At 37.5% G+C, this 24,855-nt stretch overlaps 1 protein-coding gene across 1 annotated transcript in view; it reads right to left on the bottom strand.

Annotated features, from left to right (window-relative positions):
• The window catches only part of CCDC148 (coiled-coil domain containing 148), a 296,477-nt gene that overhangs the window by 54,496 nt on the left and 217,126 nt on the right, over positions 1–24,855 (bottom strand). Inside the window, exon 13 of the mRNA XM_027560231.1 lies at positions 10,466–10,584. Within this exon, the coding sequence (XP_027416032.1) occupies positions 10,466–10,584 (119 nt within the window). The remainder of the gene's footprint in view (positions 1–10,465; positions 10,585–24,855) is intronic.

Here is a 24,855-nt window from a genome sequence, read left to right as displayed (position 1 = left end):
TAGATGTTTTTCTGGAACTCTCTTGCTTTTTTGATGATCCAGCGGATGTGGGCAATTTGATCTCTGGTTCCTCTGCCTTTTCTAATACCAGCTTGAACATCTGGAAGTTCACGGTTCGTGTACTGCTGAAGCCTGGCTTGGAGAATTTTGAGCATTGCTTTATTAGCGTGTGAGATGAGTGCAATTGTACGGTAGTTTGAGCGTTCTTCAGCATTGCCTTTCTTTGGGATTGGAATGAAAACTGACCTTTTCCAGTTCTGCGGCCACTACTGAGTTTTTCAAATTTGCTGCCATATTGAGTGCAGCACTTTCACAGCATCATCTTTCAGGATTTGAGGTAAAATAGATAGCCAATGGGAATCTGCTGTATATCTCAGGGAACTCAAACAGGGGATCTGTGTCAACATAGAAGGGTGGGATTGGGAGGGAGATGGGAGGAAGTTTCAAGAGTTAGTGGACATATGTACATATGGCTGATTCATGTTGATGTTTGACAGAAAACTACAAAATTCTGTAAAGCAATTATCTTTCAATTAAAAATTAAATAAAATTTAGAAAAAGAAATGAAAGAACCTAACATGCTTTTAATTTAAAAGTTTCCATTTGTCTTACTACCCTACAAGAAGGGGGCTCATAAGGAAGTTGAGATCAGTTCAGTTCAGTTCAGTCGCTCAGTCGTGTCCAACTCCTTGCGACCCCATGAGATCAGTTACTACTCTTCAAACATTTGGGATAATGTGAGTGAATATGTCACCCTGGTACAAATTACAGTCTTATGTTATATTGATATCACACTTTACATACATTTTACAACTTCCTTTTATACTATTTTGCATACATTAATATTAATATTTTACCAACAAGAAAGGAAACAGCATTGCCTTGAAAAACAGATTTAAAAAGTAATGCTGTCTTTTCATCTTGCTTATAGTTTCCTTTGTTGTACAGAAGCTTTTAATTTTAATTAGGTCCCATTTGTTTATTTTTGCTTTTATTTCCAATATTCTGGGAGGTGGGTCATAGAGGATCCTGCTGTGGTTTATGTTGGAGAGTGTTTTGCCTATGTTTTACTCTAGGAGTAACTATAAGTTTCTGGTCTTACATTTAGATCTTTAATCCATTTTGAGTTTATTTTTTGTATGGTGTTAGAAAGTGATCTAGTTTCATTCTTTTACAAGTGGTTGACCAGTTTTCCCAGTATCACTTGTTAAAGAGATTGTCTTTTCACCACTATATATTCTTGTCTCCTTTGTCAAAGATAAGGTGTCTATAGGTGCGTGGATTTATCTCTGGGCTTTCTATTTTGTTCCATTGATCTATATTTCTGTCTTTGTGCCAGTACCATACTTTCTTGATGACTGTGGCTTTGTAGTAGAGCCTGAAGTCAGGCAGGTTGATTCTTCCAGTTCCATTCTTCTTTCTCAAGATAGCTTTGGCTATTCAAGGTTTTTTGTATTTCCATACAAATTGTGAAATTATTTGTTCTAGTTCTCTGAAAAATACTGTTGGTAGCTTGATAGGCATTGCATCGAATCTACAGATTGCTTTGGGTAGTATCTTCATTTTCACTATATTGATTCTTCCAATCCATGAACATGGTATATTTCTCCATCTATTTGTGTCCTGTTTGATTTCTTTCACCAATATTTTATAGTTTTCTATATATAGGTCTTTAGTTTCTTTAGGTAGATATATTCCTAAGTATTTTATTCTTTTTGTTGCAATGGTGAATGGAGTTAGCAAGGTGAAAACAGCCTTCAGAATGGGAGAAAATAATAGCAAATGAAGCAACGGACAAAGAATTAATCTCAAAAATATACAAGCAACTCCTGCAGCTCAATTCCAGAAAAATAAACGACCCAATCAAAAAGTGGGCCAAAGAACTAAACAGACATTTCTCCAAAGAAGACATACAGATGGCTAACAAACATATGAAAAGATGCTCAACATCGCTCATTATCAGAGAAATGCAAATCAAAACCACAAAGAGGTACCATTTCACGTCAGTCAGAATGGCTGCTATCCAAAAGTCTACAAACAATAAATGCAGGAGGGGGTGTGGAGAAAAGGGAACCCTCTTACACTGTTGGTGGGAATGCAAACTAGTACAGCCACTATGGAGAACAGTGTGGAGATTCCTTAAAAAACTGGAAATAGAACTGCCTTACGACCCAGCAATCCCACTGCTGGGCATACACACCAAGGAAACCAGAATTGAAAGAGACACGTGTATCCCAATGTTCATCGCAGCACTGTTTATAATAGCCAGGATATGGAAGCAACCTAGATGTCCATCAGCAGATGAATGGATAAAAAAGCTGTGGTACATATACACAATGGAGTATTACTCAGCCATTAAAAAGAATACATTTGAATCAGTTCTAATGAGGTGGATGAAACTGGAGCCTATTATACAGAGTGAAGTAAGCCAGAAAGAAAAACACCAATATAGTATACTAACACAGATACATGGAATTTAGAAAGATGGTAATGATAACCCTGTATACAAGACAGCAAAAAAGACACAGATGTATAAAACAGTCTTTTGGACTCTGTAGGAAAGGGTGAGGGTGGGATGATTTGCGAGAATGGCATTGAAACATGTAAATTATCACATGTGAAATGAATCGCCAGTCCAGGTTCAATGCAAGATACAGGGTACTCGGGGCTGGTGCACTGGGATGACCCTGAGAGATGGGATGGGGAGGGAGGTGGGAGGAGGGTTGAGGATGGGGAACACATGTACACCCATGGCAGATTCATGTTGATGTATGGCAAAACCAATACAATATTGTACAGTAAAAAAATTAATTAATTAATTAAAAAAAGTAATGCTGAAGTGGAATATTATTCAATACAAAAGGAAAAAAGCTAATAATACACACAACTATATGGATGAGCCTCAAGAACATTATGCTAAATAAAATAATTCAGTGTGTTACGTTTATATAATATGTCTAGAAAAGGCAAATCTTTGAGTCAGAAATAGATTAATGGTCATTTGAAGCTAGGAGGGGGATTGGGAATTAATGCAAATAAGCATGAAAATCTTTTAGGGGTGAGGAAAATGATTTAAGACTGGACTATAGGGATGGTTGTAGAATTACATATATTTGTTCTATATAAGTGTGTGTGCATCCGTGCTAGGTCGCTTCAGTTGTGTCCTTGAGACTCCATGGACTGAAACCTGCCAGGCTCCTCTGTCAGTAGGATTCTCCATGCAAGAATACTAGCGTGGGTTGCCATGCCCTCCTCCAAGGGATCTTACCTACCCAGGGATCAAACTGACATCTCTTGTATCTCCTGCATTGTCTGAGGGGTTTATTACAACTAGCGCCACCTGGGAAGCCCCTGGTGGTTGTTTAGTCACTAAGTCGTGTCTGAATTTTGAGACCCCATGGACTATACCTGCCAGGCTCCTCTGTCTATGGGATTCTTCAGCCAAGAATACTGGAGTAGATTGCCATTTCCTTCTCTTGAGGATCTTCCTGACCCAGGTTTTGAACCTAGGTCTCCTGCATTGCAGGCAGATTCTTTACCAACTGAGCTATGAGGGAAGCCCTTATATAAGTGTAAATCATTTAATTGTACACTTAAAAGAGGAATTTATGATAACATAAATTATTCTTCAATGAAGGTTTTATATGTTAAAAGTAGCAGCATTACTAGCTTCCCATAAATCATGCTGAATTTTTACTCATCTTTATGAAAGACAGAAAATAGAAAAGTTAAAGAAATTAAAAACTGTTAGCAACCTTGCCTTTGTCAAGCACCCTACCAATATATTGTTAGGACATCAAAAATGAAACCTAAACTATTTAAAAATTAAATAATAAAAACATATTTCAAACCATGTAGAAAGTGGTCAAAGATACACAGATAGTATATGCAAACGAATTTATCAGAAAGTAAAAGAGATTGAAAACAAAATAACTAAAGGCTTTAAACCCAAGAGGACAGAAAAAGCTCTATAATATTCAGGATCATACTGTTTCCTCTGTTTTACTTCAAACACCTTCCTCAGTGAAATTAATTTTACCTAATCTAGGTACTTCGTAAGAGTCTATCACCTCTGCATCCCCACTGCCACTTTCTAGTTCAGACACTTTTCACATAGTGACTAAAGAAAATTTATAATTGGCTTCTTGGTCACTCAGTTCTACTTATTCCAAAATAATTTCCAGGTCTTCACCAGAAAAAAAAAATAACAGAGCAAAACAAAAACTATGAAATCTTCCAGAGAACCTAAGAAGAGATTTGAACTGGAGAGCTACTCTGGAATGATGGTCCTAGAATGGAGATTAAATTTGGCACATAAATCAGCTCTCAATAACAAAGTTTCAATGCAAAAAATTAACAGATTTTAAAATTGAAAGGATATAGTAACTAACATATTTTTGAAAAGAACAATGAATGAACACAAAATTATTAAAACAGAAAAACAATAATTAAAACAGCATGTTATTGATGTAGAAATAAAAATATAGATCAGTTTTTATTTAATCTAGTCAAGTGTCTATATGGATATAAAAGCATAATTAGAAATGTAATATATAATAAAAGAGTGGCATTAAAATCAGGGGGAAAGGATGAATCATTATATAACTGGTGTAGAGATGGTGGTCTATCAGTTTACAAATATGAAAGGCTTCCCTGGTGGCTCAGCTGGTAAAGAATCAGCCTGCAATGAGGTAGACCTGGGTTCGATCCCTGGGTTGTGAAGATCCCCTGGAGAAGGGAATATCTAACCATTCCAGTATTCTGGCCTGGAGAATTCCATGGACTGTATAGTTCATGGGGTTGCAGAGCTGGACACAACACTGGGCAGCTTTCATAAAAGTCAGAAACTGAGCTCACATTTTTCATGAAAGAAATACCAGATGGCTAAACTTTAGAAGCAACATGGATAATACATAATATTTTAAAAGAATTAGGTTGGTTTATTTGCAGGGATATCCATTTTGAAGATTGTGGTTTGCAAAAGTGATGCTTAGCCAGGAGTAAAAATGGGGTATGATGTCCAGTTTTGCCTCTGCTTGTCAAGCTGTGTGTCATGGTTCAGGAGGGGAGTCTTGTCTTTTCCTAATTTGTCTGCTTCCTGTAGGGAATCTATGTACTTTGCCACCAGAAAGGGGTTCAGTTCAGTTCAGTCGCTCAGTCGTGTCCAACTCTTTGAGACCCCATGAACCGCAGCACGCCAGGCCTCCCTGTTCATCACCAACTCCCGGAGTTCACCCAAACTCCTGTCCATCGAGTCGGTGATGCCATCCAGCCATCTCATCCTCTGTCGTCCCCTTCTCCTCTTGCCCACAATCCCTCCCAGCATCAGAGTCCTTTCCAATGAGTCAACTCTTCGCATGAGGTGGCCAAAGTACTGGAGTTTCAGCTTTAGCATCATTCCTTGCAAAGAAATCCCAGGGCTGATCTCCTTTAGGATGGACTGGTTGGATCTCCTTGCAGTCCAAGGGACTCTCAAGAGTCTTCTCCAACACCACGGTTCAAAAGCATCAATTCTTCGGCACCCAGCCTTCTCCACAGTCCAACTCTCACATCCATACATGACCACAGGAAAAACCATAGCCTTGACTAGACGGACCTTTGTTGGAAAAGTAATGTCTCTGCTTTTGAATATGCTATCTAGGTTGGTCATAACTTTTCTTCCAAGGAGTAAGCATCTTTTAATTTCATGGCTGCATCACCACCTGCAGTGATTTGGGACTTAGGCATATATAATTTGTATGTATGTATTAAACAGCTGATATCAGAGAAGACTTCCAGTGGAGAGATTGCATGAGGGTCTCCCAAAATATACATACAGCTCATACAACTCAACAATGAACAAACAACTCACCCACCTGGAAAATAGGCAGAAGACCTCAATAGACATTTCTTCAAAGAAGACATACAGATAGTCAGTAGGTACGTGAGAAGATGCTCACTATCACTAATAATTAGAGATATGCAAATACAATGGGAGACAGTACCTCCTCAAATGGTCAGAATGGCCATCATTAAAAAGTCTACAAACAGCAAATGCTGGAGAGAATGTGGAGAAAAGGGAATCCTCCTATGCCGTTGGTGGGAATGTAACTTGGTACGGCCACTGTGGAAAACAGTATGGAGGTTCCCCATGCAAGCATGCTCAGTCACTAAGTTGTGTCTGACTCTGTGTGACCCCATGGACTGTAGCCCACCAGGTTTCTCTGTCCATGAGATTTTCCAGGCAAGAATACTGGAGTACATTGCCATTTCCTTCTCCGGGGGTCTTCCCAACCCAGAGCTCCAACCTACATCTTCTGCATTGGTAGGAAGATTCTTTACCATTGAGCCACCCAGAGAGTCCTCAGAAAACTAGAAATAGAATTACCATATGATCTAACAAACCTGTTTCTGGGAATATACCCAGACAAAACTATAATTCAAAAAGATGCACACACCCCTTTATTCATAGTGGCACTATTCACAATAGCCAAAATATGGAAACAACCTAAATGTTCATTGACAGATGAATGGATAAAGAAGATGTGGTACATATATACAATGGAGTACTACTCAGCCATAAAAAGTGTGAAATAATGCCATTTGCAGTAACATGGATGACACTAGAGATTATCATACTAAGTGAGGTAAGTCAGGAGAAAGATAAACACCATATGATATCACTTATATGTGGAATCTAAAATATGACACAAATGAAATGAAACAGAGTCAGACTCACAGACACAGATCAGACTTGTGGTTTCCAAGCTGGGGCAGGAGGGTGGAGGGCGATGGACTAGGAATTTGGGGCTGGTAGATGCAAGCTATTACATTTAAAATGGATAAACAGCAAGGTCTTAGTATATAGCACAGGGAACTATATACAATCTCCTGTGATAAACATAATGGTAAGGAATCTTTTAAAAAAAGAATGCATAAAAATTAAAAACTAAGTCACTTTGCTGTACAGCAGAGATTGCCACAACATTGTAAATCAACTATATTTCAGTTTTGAAAAGTGTCCCCATTATTACACCTTTTATTTAAAATATTTAAAATGCTTAAATATTTTGAGAACAAATTATGTTAGTGTCACATGTTTTAAAACATCAGTTGACAGTAATCTTTATATCTAATGGATGTTCACTGTGTGTGCATTCCATTTAATATCTCACTTATTTCTTGCAACAATCCCACCAAAAATATACTATTTATTTCTTCATTATATAGGTGAAGAAACTGAAGCACAGAAATGTGAAATAATTTACCCAAATGTCACACAGCTATAAAGGATAGAGACGGGATTCTTATGTTGACAACCTGATTCTAGAGCCTTCCCTCTCCACTTCTTTGACATTGTTGAGAAATAAAAATAGGGCATTAGGAGGTTAGTGGAAACTATGTCAAGAACAATGTCAATAAAGTGATGAGGGCACAAGACAGCTTATAACAGATTGAGACAGGAAATGTAATTAGTAAATAAATTGCTATATCTCTTTATTATGTTGAACTGCATAAAACTGCCAATACTTAACCATTGTTTGACCTATAAAAAGGGAATTTTCTTATGGTTTAACCTAATATATGTGCTAATTTATGAGTACTGTTTTCGAGAAATTTAATATTAGAGTTAGAAAATAGAAAAATGAAATATCAAAAGTTTTCAAACTCTCAAGGCTATGTGTATGTGTGTTTTTAACAGATCTGGAAATTGCTTCAAGCCTTCTTATTCTGACCTGAGAAAAATGTACCTACAGTTAAAATATCAAATATGAGATTTGTGAATTGTATTTCAGTAGTGGAGAAAAACATTTTAACCAATCAACCACATTTCTCAGCATCAGGATGGCTGCAAAAGAACACAATTTCTAGCTCTTGTCAGAAGCAAAAGTTATCAGCTGTTTTTACATGTTAGATTCTCTCTCTCTAAATCACAAAATGAGGACTGTGCTTTTATCTACAATATCATCCAAAAATTTCTGAGAATTATGTTCTGATACATTATCTGGATATTTTAATGGCCCTCCTCACTGATTTTCCATTGGCATACAAGGATTGGATTCATAATTATCTGAATCTATATTTCAGATGAGTAAAATATACAGATCATAAACTCTTAAAAATTGATAGCTCACTTAGCATTCAAAAGTTATCCAGTTCAGTTTTTTTTACAAAGAACAAAACAGAGCCTAATAGAGGTTAAATTAATGACTTTCCCTAGGTCTTACACCATTCAAATAATATACTAAAACCTTGGTCTTCTGGTTCCTATTCTTTAGTACTGTTTTCATTATGTTATAATATGACACTTATTTTTCTTTTATGTTATGTAAGACAGGCCCATCTAATTTTCCTTTTCTTCTTTTCAACTAAAGTTCTGAATCAGCTTATCTTGATAATTATTGGGACAAGAAGCACAAGGCTGAAATGGCTCTGTAATCAAAGAAACTCCTTGGCTAAGAGGGTAGATTCTACTAGAAGCATGCGGGGACTTCACCGCTGTTCCTTTTTCCCCACCCCCTTTAATTCCTGGGGCTCTCTTTTGTTCCTCTAGCTGAGTTTCAGACTATCCAACCAGCCTTTTGATCCCCACATTTGCCTTGCCTTTAATACTGAACTGCCTGTTTCTGCCTCTGACCCGTGGCCTGGCCTGCCCTCTGGTATCCTCTTATATCTTGGTTTGTGCTTAACTGATTTCTCACTGGTTGTTTCATCACTTAGCCTTGAGCCCTAGCTTTGCTATATTCTTGATTTTTTTCATAATAGATTAAACTCAATTACAAATCCTGAGATACATGGAAAATCAACTGAATTTTATTCAGAAGCTTGAGGGGAATTGCCTGGCATCCGTGTGGAACCCCAGATTCACTCTGCAACTTGGTGACTGGAATTTGAAATTATTTCCATGGGTCACAAAGGAAGCTTCCTAGATATAAGTGAACTTTGTTGTGTAAAATGGTTATGTCATCTTAAGTTACAATAAGTCTAAAATGTAATTTTTAGTACTTTAATAGACTTCATTTTTAGAGCAGTTTTAGGTTCACAATGAAATTGAGCAGAAAATATGAAGAGTTCCAGGCAATTTTTTTTACATTGACTAACTGTAAAGAAAACTTTATTATGATTTATGTTACAAAATGAAAGATCTATTTTTAATTTATCTTTTGTGAAAATCCACTCAGAAGCTGGCTAAACTGTATAACTATACCAGTTACTAATTTATTGTCTCTCAGCTCCAAATCTACCCTTCATTATCTGCTCTATGAAAATAGAGATGGACCTTGTAACATTTCTGCTTTGCAGCTGGCACAGTGCTTAGCCATGATGGAAAAGGGTGCTGGAGGGATTCTGAAGAAGGAAAAGGCTTTCCTTCCTAGTTTCTGTGTTTACTCCTCCTTCTTGCTCCTGCTTCATGGCTGCCAGCAGCACTTGTGGGGTACACTCAGGGGTGCTTGTGGAGCTCAGTTGCACCCTGTGGGCAGTTTCCCATCAAATTTCAGAAGTACTCTCATCATCAGATTCCCATCAAGTCTTGGAAGCGTGAGCATCACAATGCTTGACTTCCAGTTTGGGCATCCTGCACCCAGGTAGGGTGTTCCTGCTTGCCTAGTGACTGGGAACAACTTATGGATGAGCCCATTCAAGGACTTTCCCACCACGTGGCAGCCCACAGCCACAGTGAGATCTGAATCCCAACTGTGGAGAGGAGGGTTCGCACTCTCAAATTTGTTTCTTCCATGAGAACCCTCCTTCAGCCCTGGGACATTCTTTAAACTTCTCTATATCCTTTTATGTAACTGAGAATTATTTTTCTTAGAATTAATATTTTTTTATCTTAAACTTCCCCTATTCAAAATACTATGTTGTCTCTGCCCCTTCACTGACCTTGATTGATACATTAAACTAGGGAAAAGTAATTTTAACTTTCAGTGCAGTAAATCCTCACAGAATGAGGAAACTGGATCTCAGATGTCCTTTCCAGCTCTAAAATTACATTATTCTAGGGAATTCAAGGTTTTTCCTATATCAAATATCTCTTAAGTATAATAAAAGGAATACCACACAGCACAGTATGATTGTGTATTGTCTTTCTCAGCCTCAGTCATAGTAAATGGGTCTCTCTTTTCCTCTGAATAATGGTTTCTTTCTTCTAGGTCAAAATATTAAGTCACTGCAGCAGCCAGTATTATTTCACAAACACAGGGGGCAATCAAATACTATGAAATTCTCTGTGATGATTCTAACTAGGAAGCTATCTAAGGAACAAAATGGAAAATTAGAGATTTGTGTATGAATATGAAAGTTTAAAATATAAGTATCACTTTTCAATTTGTGAATATAAATATTGCAAGGACATATTAAGTACAGAAAAATGCTCCCTCTGATATTATTTATCCTAACACATTATGTAAGATTCCATTCACTTAACACATTACAAAAGACTTCTATTACCACACAATTTACTGTTTTGGTTTTTTTTTTTTACCTTTCTCTGTCTTTTACTGACTGTTCAGCCATTAATTTCTTCAGTTCTTCCAGATGCCGAAGACCTCTCATTTCCATTTCCTGCCATTTCTGTTCTTTATCAGCCCGGTATTTTCTTATCTAATGTATAAGTATCACATAAAATTTAAATTAATGACAAATACAAAAACAAGGAACAAAGTTATAACAACATTATCCATTGGTTCATATAGCAAAGACTGAATTTAAATGGCTCTCCATGTTTTTGGTCTGCCTACAAAACACTGACAACAGAAAAAATAAGTTAAAACATGAAAGTACATGTCCTGAGAAACCGCATGGTTTAACAGTTTCTAAAGTGGAAATGTAACATGTGCTCAAGACCTAAAGTTTTAATATATGGCTAAAATAATCAACTTTCAGGGAACCACAATAAAAGCATATTATTGTCTCTAAAGTATATGATCTACCTGTTACTCAAGAATATTTTTATCCTCTTATGGTAATGTAGTCTTTAACAAATATAGCATTAAATCTATTTTTACTTTAAAAGCATGAGTTTATTTATGCTAATGGACAGCAAGATATTGAAAGCTTTATGCTTCTGGGGATGTGGCAGGAGATAGGTGGGAGGAAGGAGGAAAAGAAAAAATTAGCAGGGTTGTGATAAATAGTAGTTCTGACTTATGTGGTAAAATGAAGGACAAATTTATCAAGCTCAAAAAAATGAAAGTACTGTCTCACTAGGCATGTTTTACCTCCCTTTTCTGGGAATGGAGTCAGCAAGAGAAAACCTGAAGCACACATAAGCTATTTTCAGGGGGCCGAAACCATTATTCCCCTAGTGACGGTGCAACTGAAGTTTATGTTTAATTGACAGAGGACCATTCAATGACTGGCCTGCCATGCTGTGTCTGGGTCAAGAGACTGAATCTTGCTGGTAAAAAACAGTACATTAATGGTGAATTGTAGTGAGTTACTACCAGCAGAGGGGCTTTTGTAAAGGTTGGGTTAGCCTCATCCCCAAGGTGGCATTTTTCTCTTTTGAGAAGTGAATATGAAAAGCTAAGTGGTTTTCAGACTTGCCCAGCAATGTGGTCTCTGGCCCCTGGAAGAACAAGAAGAGGCATCCCAAGTGCAATGGCCACAGCCTAGCAACTCTGCAGCAGGCCTGTGACACCAGCAGCCACAACAGCAACATCCGTTCAGTGCTTAATGAGTAATTGCATGGCTCCAAGGTAAGGTGATTCTACACCAGACATGGTTGAAGTCTGAATTTGGGGGGAACAGAGAGGAAGCTAGAAAGGTAGCAGCACCAAAGATGGAAGGTGAAAGAGAGGGTAGGAAAGGGAGAAAAAGGAACACTGACACATTTCAGAGTCCTAACTGACAAATGCCTCAGCATTCTATTACTGCCAGATATGGAAATGTTAACAACCATTATATTACCTCCCTCTGGGTTTATAACTGATCTTTATTTTATTCTTCATACTTTCTGTGTTAACTTATTTTGTGCAGTGAATATATATTTCTTTCATAATCAAAGAGAAAAGAGATACTTCAGAAAAAAAGATATTGGATTACAGGGCATTTTTCTCTGGGTTCTGACCATTGACAATATTGCTTACTGCCAGCATTGACCTTGAGGGGAAGTCAGTGGTCCTTCTGCCGACAATCCCTTGACAAGAAGTGGACCAATCCCAGGTTGCTGGTATCTTCAGATCACTGACACCATCTGGTTCAGTGGCCTGTGCAGGCTCTGGAAGTGTGTCACACCTGAGGCTTTTTGGCATCTCAGAACCAACAATTTCCATCCTTGACTCTGGTATCCTCAGCCTTTGCTATAGCTAACAAATCACTCTCTCTCTCTCCCCCTCACTCCCTCCTTCCCTCTTGTCTTGGCTGAAATTCTCCTGAGTGAAGGATGCTTTTCTTATGATGCCTTGTTTGCCAGGAGGCTGGGGAATGGTTTGAGCATTTTCTGTCTTGTTAATGGCTACTTTGAGACCATGATGCTGTCCCTCACAGGTACAATGCTTTCTTCCTTTGATGTTTACACCATCTGGCTGTATTACACCATCTACCTAGCCTTATCACCAGTATGTGTGGACTTCCAGGTCTCTCTCAAATATTCATTGAGAATTCAGATATCTGAGCCACAGACACATGGGCCTTGTCTAGAAGAACTCCTTCTACCTTCCTAGTCAACTTCTGTCTGAAGCCCCTCTGACCTGCTAACTCACAGATGCATGACTTCCTCCATTCCAGTGAGCCACCTCCCCGTCCAGGATTCTACTCTCATGGAGAATGGCTCCAATTCCAAGAGCTTCAATTATAGCCAGTTATCTTACAACCAGACCTATGACCCTTTCCCATCATCCTCTGTGTTCTGCTTGTATAATTTTATTCCTCTGGTATAAGCCTCGCCACAAGGCTTTGTTAATTAGTATACTTATTCCTCTGTCCCGGTAGACTACAGAAACTGTGATTTATTATCCTCCGCACTTCCAGCAACAACCAAAGTGTCTAGGAGATAGAATATACCTAATAAACATGTGATTGATGAAAGAATTACATGACTTTATAAACTGGTACCAAATTGATGGTTTCAGTTGAATCTTTATTGACAATCAGCATTCCTTTTATGAACTCCTGGCCAGTGCTTCTCAGCTTGCTCATGGTATCATTTGAATGCCTGTTCACTATGTTAAGTTCCATACCTGCCTCTATTTCTTTGCTTTTATCAGAATAAATGGAGATCCTAAAGATCATTTCCTTGATGTCCTGCTCCTCAGAGGAAGTGAGGAGCACTTCCAAAACTTAACCCCCACCTGGGCTCCATATCCTATTCTCCAATTCCATCTCTATAATCTTCCTCCATCACCTACCCTTTATTCCCTTGTAACTTCAACCTCTTGGTCTTTGCTTCTTTCTCCTCACATGAAAATCTAAACAAATCTTATTCATTAACCAAAATTGTAAAGTACTTTCTTTACACACCCCAAGACTGTAGCACCATACCCTTCATTGTCCCCTTTCAGTCAAGAATACTCTCCTCCAATTTTGCATCTCCTATTTTAATCCTCACCCATGATGTACCTCTGCCTCCACTCCAATTGACTACTTCTGACACTGACTTCCCAATGATCAAACCATTCATTTTATGTATTGTCTTATTTTTTTAAGTGTCTCTGTATTTGATTCTACCAGTGCTTATAGTCTTAAGAAACTAGTGACTTTGGCATTCATTTATTCAAAAAATACTTATTGAGCATCTACTTTAAGCCAGATACTTGGGATATGATGCTTAAAAAGAAATAAAGCCTTGGCTTCAAGGTTCTGAGAGTTTGTGGAAAGAGAGATAACAAGTAAATGAATGAAGAGAATATTATGTTAAATTCTGGGAAGGAAATAAATATGGCAACAATTTAGAAAAATCTGGGAAGAACTATTAGAAAGCATAGTTGTAAATGACATTTGGATTAAAATTTGGAAGATGAGGGTAAGGAAACAATGAAAAGAGATGAAGGAGACCACCGAAAGAAGTGTGAGTTTTGGGTGCAATAGCATTGAGTGAGAATGACTTTGCACTTGCTCAGAGTTGGGAAAAAACCAGAGCAGCTGGAACAGGTGGTTCGAATTTAGACTGGAGGTGAGTTTGGTAAGCTAGATGGTGGTTAGATGATTAGGCAAGGATTTAGTTCTAAAAAAAGACATAGAAGAGTTTAAAGCAAAGAGTGATATGATGTGACAAATTTTTAAAAGATAGCTTGGGCTATTCAGTGAAGAATGGACAGTAGGGGAGCAAAGGAGAAATGAGAGACCAAATAGAATAAAGCAAAAATAATCACTGGGATTCAGGAAATTAAAAATTCCAATTAAAAGAGACACATGTACCCCAATGTTCATCACAGCACTGTTTATAATAGCCAGGACATGGAAGCAACCTAGATGTCCATCAGCAGATGAATGGATAAGAAAGCTGTGGTACATATACACAATGGAGTATTACTCAGCCATTAAAAAGAATACATTTGAATCAGTTCTAATGAGGTGGATGAAACTGGAGCCTATTCTACAGAGTGAAGTGAGCCAGAAAGAAAAACACCAATACAGTATACTAATGCATATATATGGAATTTAGAAAGATGGTAACAATAACCCTGTATGCAAGACAGCAAAAGAGACACAGATGTATAGAACAGTCTTTTGGACTCTGTGGGAGAGGGAGGGGGGGATGATTTGGGGGAGTGTCATGGAAACATGTATAGTATCATATAAGAAACGAATCGCCAGTCCAGGTTCGATACAGGATCCTTGGGGCTGGTGCACCAGGACAACCCAGAGGGATGGTACAGGGAGGAGGTGGGAGGGGGCGTTCAGGATGGGGAACACATGTACGCCCGTGGCAGAGTCATGTTGATATGTGGCAGAACCGATGTAATATTGTAAAGTAATTAGCCTCCAATTAAAATAAATAAATTTAAATTAAAAAAAATTCAAATCTAAAACGTGCTTTTGAATAGTGTCAGAGTGCTCATTGAAGGATTAGATACAGTAGTTGAAGTTAAAAGAATCAAGGTAAATTCCTAGGGTTTTGGTAGAGCAACTGGGTAGATGATGGTACCAATAACTGAGATGGGAAATTAGAAGAAGAACAGGTTCAGAAAAGAAAGTCAGGGGCTCACTATTAAACATTAAACAGTTGACATGACTGTATAACATTTAAGTAGAAATTCCACATAAACATCTGGAGGTACACAGATGGGTAGCTCAGGAGAATTCAGGACTGGAGATCTAAATTAAGGAGATATCCTCTTAAAATTGTATGATGCCAAGGGAATAGACAACATCTGTAGAGTGAGAACATAAATAGAAAAGAGAAGGCAGTCATGCACTTTCATGTTTATCTGCCTTTTGCAGTTTTATCAACCAGTATAACTTCATTTTCCTCCTCTACATGTCAGTTTTACTCTACCATTAAGACCAGAACAAATGCCATCTTCTTGAATCTCCCTCTGAACCCTCTAGGGAAAATGTTAGCTCAATCCTTGGCATACCACTGACCCTTAATTAGGATTTTTTTACCCTCACTTCTTTGTTCTGCCTTGTACTCTTTCATTTGCTTTCAGGAGGGACTGCCACTGCCATTGTTATTGATTTGTCTGGGCATTTACTACATGCCTGGCATGCTCTGCCCTGCCTTATTGCCTGCTAAATCCTCCTGTCCATCATTTAAGACTCAACTATAGCATTGCTTTCCCAGCCTTCCTCCTTCCCCCTCTTCTCCAGACAAAGTCAGGCACTATTTTATGTATCTTGAGCATAGCCCTTTCCATATTGATCTGTATTATTCACCTTTGTATGCATAGGACATTGTATCATGTCTAACACACAATAGGGCTTAAGTGATCAGCACTGAGGTGAGTGGAAGCATTTTCTGATCTCTGGTCTGAGAATAACAAAGTTATGGATGGGAACCAGGCCAGCAGTTTTATTTGCAGGGTAGTAAAGTCCGAACTAAACACTTCCCTAAAGACAGTTCCATTGACTTTCCATCAGTTAATAAGAGCAGGAAGTATGTGTCATGAAATACTGGCTTTGCAAGCTTCAACTAAAGTTAAGAGTATTTAACTAGCCCTTTAGAACATTTGTTGAGACATAGATTGTAAGCATACTATTTTTTAGACTTTGTGAGTGGTCCTAACAGCTTTCCAATGACAGGGGAACCAGAAAGCTAGTGCCCAGGAGACAAGTTGAATTTAAACCTTGTTTCTTCTAGGCTTACAGACGAAATTTCTTGAAAAAATTTTCTTTTCTGAAAACCAAAATGGGCCCTCATTACCCTTCATTTCCTCTTGTTATCTTTGATTCTATTGGATAGTCTTTCACAGTTCCACATTTTGTTCATTTTGGTAAAGTTAAGCCACTATAAGTATAAACAAACTTAAGAAACTATTCTCTATATAGATTTATGAGCCAAAATAATGTTGTGCTATCTTTTCAGAGGGTTTAAGATACTTTTTATATCCCACCTTACTTTTGTAATCTTCTGAACAATTTGTTTCCTATTAAAAACTTGACTAGTAAACATGATGCTTATGGTATTAGAGTAAATCAGAGTTTAATTTTAAAAATCTTGTGCTAACATTACATAAACATTGTCATTTCTTCAGTCTGAGTTATAATTCAGTATGGAATAAAAATGTCTTATTTACATATAGAAGGGTTTCCCTTATGGCTCAGATGGTAAAGAATCTGTCTGTAATGCAGGAGACCTGGGTTGGGAAGATCCCCTGGAGAAAGGAATGGTAACCCACTCCAGTATTTCTGCCTGGAAAATCCCACGGACAGAGGAGTCTGGAGGCTACAGTCCATGGGGTGGCAAAGAATCGGACATGACCAAGCAACTAATACATGCATTTTTCAGACATTAGAAAGTTAGGGCTAAAGCACTATAGTAGGAAGACAGTTTAGTCTCTGATTTCAAGCAATCTATGTGATATTGAATCTTTGAACAAATAAACTTCTGGACCTTGCTCCTAAGTCATTACAAAGGTTTCAATGACTTACTCAGGAGGAGGTCATAATTTTTAACCAGATAGACAAAATATATGAAATATGAAGTGAAAAATATCCAGTTCCATTCCTCATAAACCACTGAGGTAAAACAATTTTAATTTAATTTTCTAAGATTTCATTTACTTAGCTAATTCCTTGCATCTTTTCTACTTTGGCCTAGAATATGCACTGCCACACACACACACACACACACAAATGTGTCATTGCTATATATGAAAACATGACAGGACCTCTTAATAAAAAAAGCATTTTTTTTACTTTAAATTTTCCCACTTGTTTCACATAGATGAGCCTATATCACATAAAATCACCACCAACAGAAGTTTGACTCATTTCTATGCAATCAGTTTGACAATCATCTATATTTTGCCACATAAATTTTCATACATTTGTGTGAACTTCTGAAAGGTTAGGAACATGCTTTACACTGCAGCATTTATTTGTAACTAGTAGTATCACATCTTGGAGATAAGATATATACAAGACACATATTTGCTAAATTACTCCAGTAGAAAATAATATGGAAAGGCAACATTGTACATAGCACTTTTCTTGTATCAATTCATATAAATCCAAACCTATTAATAAAGCATCCAGATAGATAATAATGACAGACCATAGACATGAGTGAACCAATTTGTTTAGTCGCGTGGTGTATAGAGGTATGTTTAATCCCAGCAGAGCATGGGAACATGACACTTCTCTAAGTCAAATTGTCTATGGAAGCCAAGTTCAAGGTTTTTCATGCTAAAGATGGACACTTAGTCACTTCCATCCTCAGAACCTTTCAACTAACATCTCTTCATCCTTTACGGTATAGAGATCTCTGTGGGCTTTAATCCAGGATGTGCTGAAGCTTCTGAGCAAAAAATTAGCCTCAAAAGAATTATTTTGCAGAACATACTTTATGCAAAGATGGGACAACTCTCTACATGGGTAAAAAATCAAAGCTAGTTCTCTGGTTTTTAAAATAGAAAATCAGTTTTTACACCCTCCTGCCTGGTTATTTGAATATAATGGATCTCCTTTCAGTCTACAGTTCAGACTATTTGTATTTCAGCTACTTACTTTCAGTGTCTTGAAGATTTTTGACACCAATCTCCAATCTGATAAACAAGAGCATCTACCATTAGTGAGAGGGTAAACTGTCATACTCTTTTAGAAGAATAAATAGGGAAATGACTAGCAAAAGTCTTAAAAATTAAAAAATGAAGTTTAAGAATTAATACCAGATACCTATACAAAGATTTATATATAGGTATATTCATTACAGCCTTAAAATAGGCTGAAAAATTGGAAATAATATAATACCTCCCAAATAAGAAATTGGTTAAATGCAATTATTCACATAATGAAACACTAAGCAAGCACTAAAAATTATGTGGTAGAAATACAGAGTAAAATACCCTGGATATATTGACAGATGGGAAAAATCAGACTAAAAATATATACGTAGTATGTATGCAGTTAAATTAAAATCCTGCCTGGTGGGCTATGGCCCATAGGGTTGCAAAGAGCTGGACATGACTAAAGCGACTTAGCAGAGTTGGTGAAGGATATGGAGGCCTGGTGTGCTGTGATTCGTGGGGTCACAAAGAGTCGGACACGACTGAGTGACTGAACTGAACTGATACATAAGGAAAAAAGAATATAAGAAATGTTCTAATATAAATATAAGAACATTTAATCTTTTGCTAATGGTTTACAATTTGGGGTGGATTTATGGTATTTTGTGTGCTTAATTGTATTTTCCAAACTATCCACAATGGACATAAAAGACTTCATAATTACAAAAGGATGTATTAAAAATATAGCCAAGAAAAATCAAAATTTAGAAGGAATATTTATGGGACATGACTGGTATTCATTCTGGAAGTTTCCAAATTCTATTCCCATATCAAATCAGATGACAAAAATACTGTATATCCTTGTATATAACATTTTCTATATTTGTCACCTTGCATGCACCACTTTCCATTTTTGTAAAAAAGTTTTATAGAATTATGATTTAATTTTATTTTGAAGGCCTTATAAAGGTTAACACGATATTATATGAGAGTTGGTTTAGACGCAGAAAAACTACTGAAAATGCTTTTCCTTGGGCAGTTTGCCTCCCTCCCCCTGCCAGCTCTGGTTGTGCTAGATGTTGTCTATTATTAGCAAATAAGAACTAAATGCTTCCTTTTAACTTTACCCATGTTCAATTACAGCACCCCTTTTTAGTCTTGGTGTGCTGACATAACTATATTCCCATCCTCTTGGTTTTTTGTCTCTTATTCTCTTACTAATTTTCTATTTTAACGATTCCTAATAGGAAACAGATGGCACACTCAAAATTAGGATAAATCCAGAAGAATGTAATACGGGGACGATGATAAAGAAGATTGGAATGCAGGGCAATCACAAGGGCGCATGTGGCAGCCAGGCTGCTCTACCCAGAGCCAGAGAAGAGCTTGTCAGGTGGCCTTCCCCATCTCCTGCACGGGGAGGGCCACCTGGCTAGGGCTGAGACCTTTGTGGGAGGACACAGCTAGTCAACACAACTCTGCAGGGTCAGGAGCTGCGAGAACAGCGGTCCCAACCTCACTTTCTTATCTTACCTTCATCCGTAGCATTCCACTTCGACTGAACCCAACCAAAGGCCCAAGAATAAGGGAGCCTCCTATAAGACAACTCTCAGGGACATAGAGCAGAATGGAGAGCAGACATGACCGAGTGGGTGCATATCTAGCACAGTAACATTAGTGCCTTTATTATAAATTGTTTGGAAGTATGTGGTTTCTATATGTGTAAGTAAATAACATGAATTTTTTTAGGTGATGTTCACTTTGGTCATTTATGTGAGCATTTTTCCCATAGCTGAGCTGCCAACTCAAATTGGCAATAGCTATTTTCTGCCACAATGTAGTCTTATGTCCCTAGAACATGATGAGCCAAGAAAGTATTCTGGGGTAAACACATTAGTTATCTCCCTCTTAATTGAAATGCCAGGTGGATTTAAAAATAACTGTGATATCTTCTTTAGGAGTAAAGTCTATTTTCAGTCTGGGCATTGAAATATTACATAATGATCATGTCATATGTTGATATGACTAAAATGAATTTGTAATCTTGTTTAATTTCTCTCTTTTCACTATTCATTAAAAAGGGAGTATATATACTGAGGATGTTGTATTTCAAAGCCTGAAGTGTCAGGGAGAGTGAAAAGTGAAAAGTAATCAAACCTAAGAGTCATTTAATCATGACTTCTTAGAGCTGAGGTGATTTCAGCAATCATTTAATTCAAACACTTCATTTTACAATTGAGTAAGCAAAATCCCACAGAGCCTACATATCTTGCCCAAGGTCACCCACCTTGCTAGGGTCTCCTAGTTTGACATATTTTCCTCTATATCTCAGCATCAAAGTACAGTTGTATTCTGTTCATTCACTAAATTCACTCATTCAAACAATATTTATTGAGTGCTTTGTGTCAGGCACTGGAGATAAAACAATAAGAAAATGGACAAATTTCTCCTTTTTATTGGGCTTACATTCTAGAAGAGACAGTCAATAAATAAATAAATAGATGTCAGACAAATGATAAATGCTAAGGAAAAAATTAAGTAGGGTGAATGGACACAGTGACAGGGAAGGAGGATGCTATTTTAAGTTTGGTAATCAAGGACAGATGCTCTCTTTGATAAGATGACATTTGAGTGGGACCCTGAATGGAGTGAGTGAGTTATGCAGACATCTGGGAGAAGACTCTTCCAGGCACAGGGGACAACCGGTGCAAAAGGGTAAGGGGACCTGTACTAGGGTGTTTGAAGAGGAAGAAGCAGGTTGTGATGGGTGGAGCAGGAGAAGTGATGGGGAAGTGGCAAGATATGAGATCCAAGAGATATTGAGTGCAATGCAGGGAACGATGTAATCTGATGTGACTTTTAAAAACACTCTGACTGCTATGTGGGAAACGGATGAAGAGGGAGGGTGGGAATGGAAAAGGAGGAGGCAGAGAAATTAATTATAAGAGTAAGAAATTTATAATAGTTCTGATTTGAAACATGGAGCTTTATATTCATAACAATAGGTAAGGCATGACAATGTGAGTATAGGATGTAAGGGGAAGGGATGAGTCAAAATATCATGGCTTTGGAACTCAAACTAGGGCTCTGGGACAACCTAGAGGGGTGGGATGGGGTGGGAGGTAGGAGGGAGGCTCAAGAGGGAGAGGACATATGTATACCTATGGCTGATCTATGTCGATGTATGGCAGAAACCAACACAATATTATAATCATCCTTCAATTAAAAATAAATAAGGAAGAAAAGGGGCAGGAAAAAAAAAAATCAAGATGTTTAGCCCAAGCACTGGGAGAATAGGTTTCTATTTGTTGAGAAATGGAATGTGGAAGAAAGAGAAGGTTTAGAGGGGAAAGCAAGATTATATTTGGGACATATTAGATATGAAACAGTGAGATGTGAGACAGTGAGTTTGCAGTTCAAGAGAGAAACCTCTACCAGAGATATTAATTGGTAATTTGAGTCAGCATGTAAATGGCATATGAAGTATATTGGGTCCATTGAGATCCCCGAGAAAGTTCTCCAAGGGAACTCCAAGACTTAGAGGTGGAATGGTGAAGAGGATCCATCCAAATTTATTGAGGACAACCCAGGGAAATTAAACAAAGAGAATGGCTTCCTAGAAGCTAAATACCAAGTTTTCCAAAGAGGAGGCAATGATCACTTCCATCTTAATAGCTTATGTAAAGTGAGGACTGAGAATTGACCCCTGAAATTAGCAACATGGAGATCACTAATGCCTTTGACAAGCACAATTTTGCCGGAATCAAGGGAGAAAATGGCTCCAGAGACAATGGATGGGAAGAAGTGAGGACAGTGTGTATAGGCTACGGAGGTGATGTGATTTTCTTAAGGGAAGAGATGTGAAGTCAAGGGAGAGTAATTTTTTTTTATTAATAAATACAAGTCAGAACGGTATATTTGTAGGTTAATAGGAAAGATCTAGAACAAAAGGAGGGGAATCATGGTGGTGGGAGAGAGATTTGATGGCCTTGAGCAGGAGAGGGGGAACAGGATCCTGAGCATAAATGAAGGGACTGGCCATAGACAGGAGCACAAATACATAATGCATTGTAAAAGAAAGAAAGGTAGCGAATGGGTACAGATTCTAATAGGTTGGTAAATGCAATACTGAAAGCCCGTGGAAATTCTCTTCTTGTGAAATATAGACAGGCTTAAAATAAAACTCACATCAAAATCATTAATATTTTCTTCAGTCAACTTAACAAAAGAACACCACCAAGGAGGCAAAGCTGGTTTCTTTTTTTTTTTTTTTAACCTGTTCACAAAACATGTCTTATACTTGACACTTCACCTGTGATCAAACTATAACGGTCTGGTTCCTTGTACTGTTAAGCTATACTGGTTCATTAACCCAAGGAGAGAAATCCTGAGAGAATATTAACAAGAATAAGACAGACTGTACCTGTAGAACATGAAAGAAATACTCCTAGGAAGCAGACTACTAAAGAGATTTTAAATTAACAATTACCTATCTAACAGTTCTGAGTAAACTAGGACACGATCAAAGCCATGAAAATGACCCGAAAGCAAATAGTTTGAAACCAAGTGTTCTTAAAATGGATTAATCACAAAATTAGCAGTAAACAGCAATCAGAGTGATGGGCAGCACAGCACAGTGTTTAATGTCATGAATGATGGAGTTGCACCTCCTGGGTTCAAATCTTAGCTGCACCTCTTAGGGGCTATGGGACTTTGGGGAAATTATGTTTCCTCTATGTATCTCTGTTTCTTCATCTATAAAATGAAGATCATATTAGTACCCACCTCTTAGGGTTATTAAGAAGATTAAATAAATGCAGAACAGTGCCTTGCACATAGCAAGCATTGCATAGGTGTCTGTTAATTAAATCAAATCACCATGAATAATCAAGACCCAGCCAGAAAATGCAGCCAAAAATTGACACCTGGAGATAATTTTTAAGACTTTACTTTTTAAATTTCCTACTGGGAAATCTTTTACAGAAAAACAAATACATCTGCTTCTTGATCATCCTGGATATTTTTCTCCCTCCATCTGACTTTTTCTTCAAATTGTATCCTGACAAAGATTAGGAAGAATCCATAATCAGCATTTCCATGCTCAAAAAAGAAATTCTAATGGAAATCTTCACTTTAAAAGACATGGAAACTAAAAAAGTGAGTCTCTTGTATTACCATCCTACCTTTCTGTCACTTACTGACTCAAATACCAAGAGCTGACTCTACATTTGGACTCATATTAGAAGATCATAATCAGTAAACAAGTTCTGTTAATGTTAATTTCTAAATTTTAATGACAAAATACACAATATTATTATTTTAAAATTATATGATCCTTGATTTATTTTTTTTCTCCCATACAACATTCATTTCTTTACTCATATAGCATCATTCAGAGGACTGGTTAAATATTCAGAAGGTAAAATCTGAACCCCCAAGTTTATTTTGGAGTCATTTCTACATGAAATATACATTAACTATCTTTTCCTTTTGACCAATGTAATATCCTGATGGTTAATTTACCTGCTAGATTTTATAGCAACACCTACTTAAACTTTGTGTGATCACATTTCTGGTAGTTAGTAATTGAGGAAACTACAAAACAGAGGTTGGGAAGTCATTCAATAGATGGTCCTCAGCCAGATGGTCCTCAGCTACTTCTTTAGCTGTAGTAGCAGGAGGTTCCTTTGCAAAAAAGTTTGCAGTGAGAGATTTGGGTAGGTGGATTTTAGAGAAGAGGTCAAACTGGTGTTCAGAGAGATTCAAGAGACATTTTTAGGGTCTAAAGAGTCTATAAAAGTTTTTACATTCTATATTCTTCATTTTATAAAGATGTAAAAAAGTGTTATAAACCAATCTGAGATCATCTGAATGTCCCTTCCTGACTAAATGCCTCCATGGTGGTTTTTTGTGTTTGCAACTCAGTTGGTCCCCAGTGGTATATTCCATAAACTGGCAGTATAGCTTAAGTTATTTTACTCTAAGTGGGGTCCAGTTAGATCAGTTAATCTTTCTCTATCTCCCTCTCCCTCCCCTGTACCATCTTCATTCAAGGTTGAGAAAGAGCAGCTTGAGGGAAAAGGATGGAGGATCTGACCAGGAGATGCTAAAGGCTCTTTTTCCCACTGCCTAAATCCCCAAGATCTGTATCACCCTCCTCTGCAACAGCAGAGAATTCACTGGAAATGAAAAGCAATCAGTCACAGACATTTGAAGGAAATTGCAGAGGACAGTTCCGTATCCTGCAGTTCCTTTGGTGCACAAATGCATACAATAGCAATCAAAGGCCTAAACAGGAAAGAGAAGAATTAATAGAAAGAGAGTTGATGAACCCTTTTGGAATCAGTTAGGGCAAAAATTTTGTATTCTAAGGCCTGAACTTTGACCAATTGTGGCAAAACCAATAAGTTTCTTTGGCATAAGAGCGTTCTTACTAGGAAACAATCAGAGCAACATGGGCCAGTGTGAGGATGGATGAGATGGGATGAGGAAATAAGAGAAGGTCTAGGCATAAATAATGGCAAAGGCACTATCCTAACCACCCCAAGCTTAAACCCTCATCAATACCCACTGAAAGGAGCAGGAAAGTCACACCATAATTGTGCATGTCTATGTACACAAATATACACATTTGTATATGTCCATATATATTTAATTTACTACATATAGTTGGGCTTAATTTAACTAATTGAAAATTTCATGTATAGTTTAGTCCACTTTGTATTTTTAGTTTTTCTCTTTTAACCCTTTTATTTTACTTATA

The sequence above is a fragment of the Bos indicus x Bos taurus genome, chromosome 2 (genome assembly GCF_003369695.1).
Source record: "Bos indicus x Bos taurus breed Angus x Brahman F1 hybrid chromosome 2, Bos_hybrid_MaternalHap_v2.0, whole genome shotgun sequence".
NCBI classification, from domain to species: Eukaryota; Metazoa; Chordata; class Mammalia; order Artiodactyla; family Bovidae; genus Bos; species Bos indicus x Bos taurus.
The sequence above is the reverse complement of the archived record's forward strand: the minus strand, read 5'-3'. Positions and strand labels throughout refer to the sequence as shown.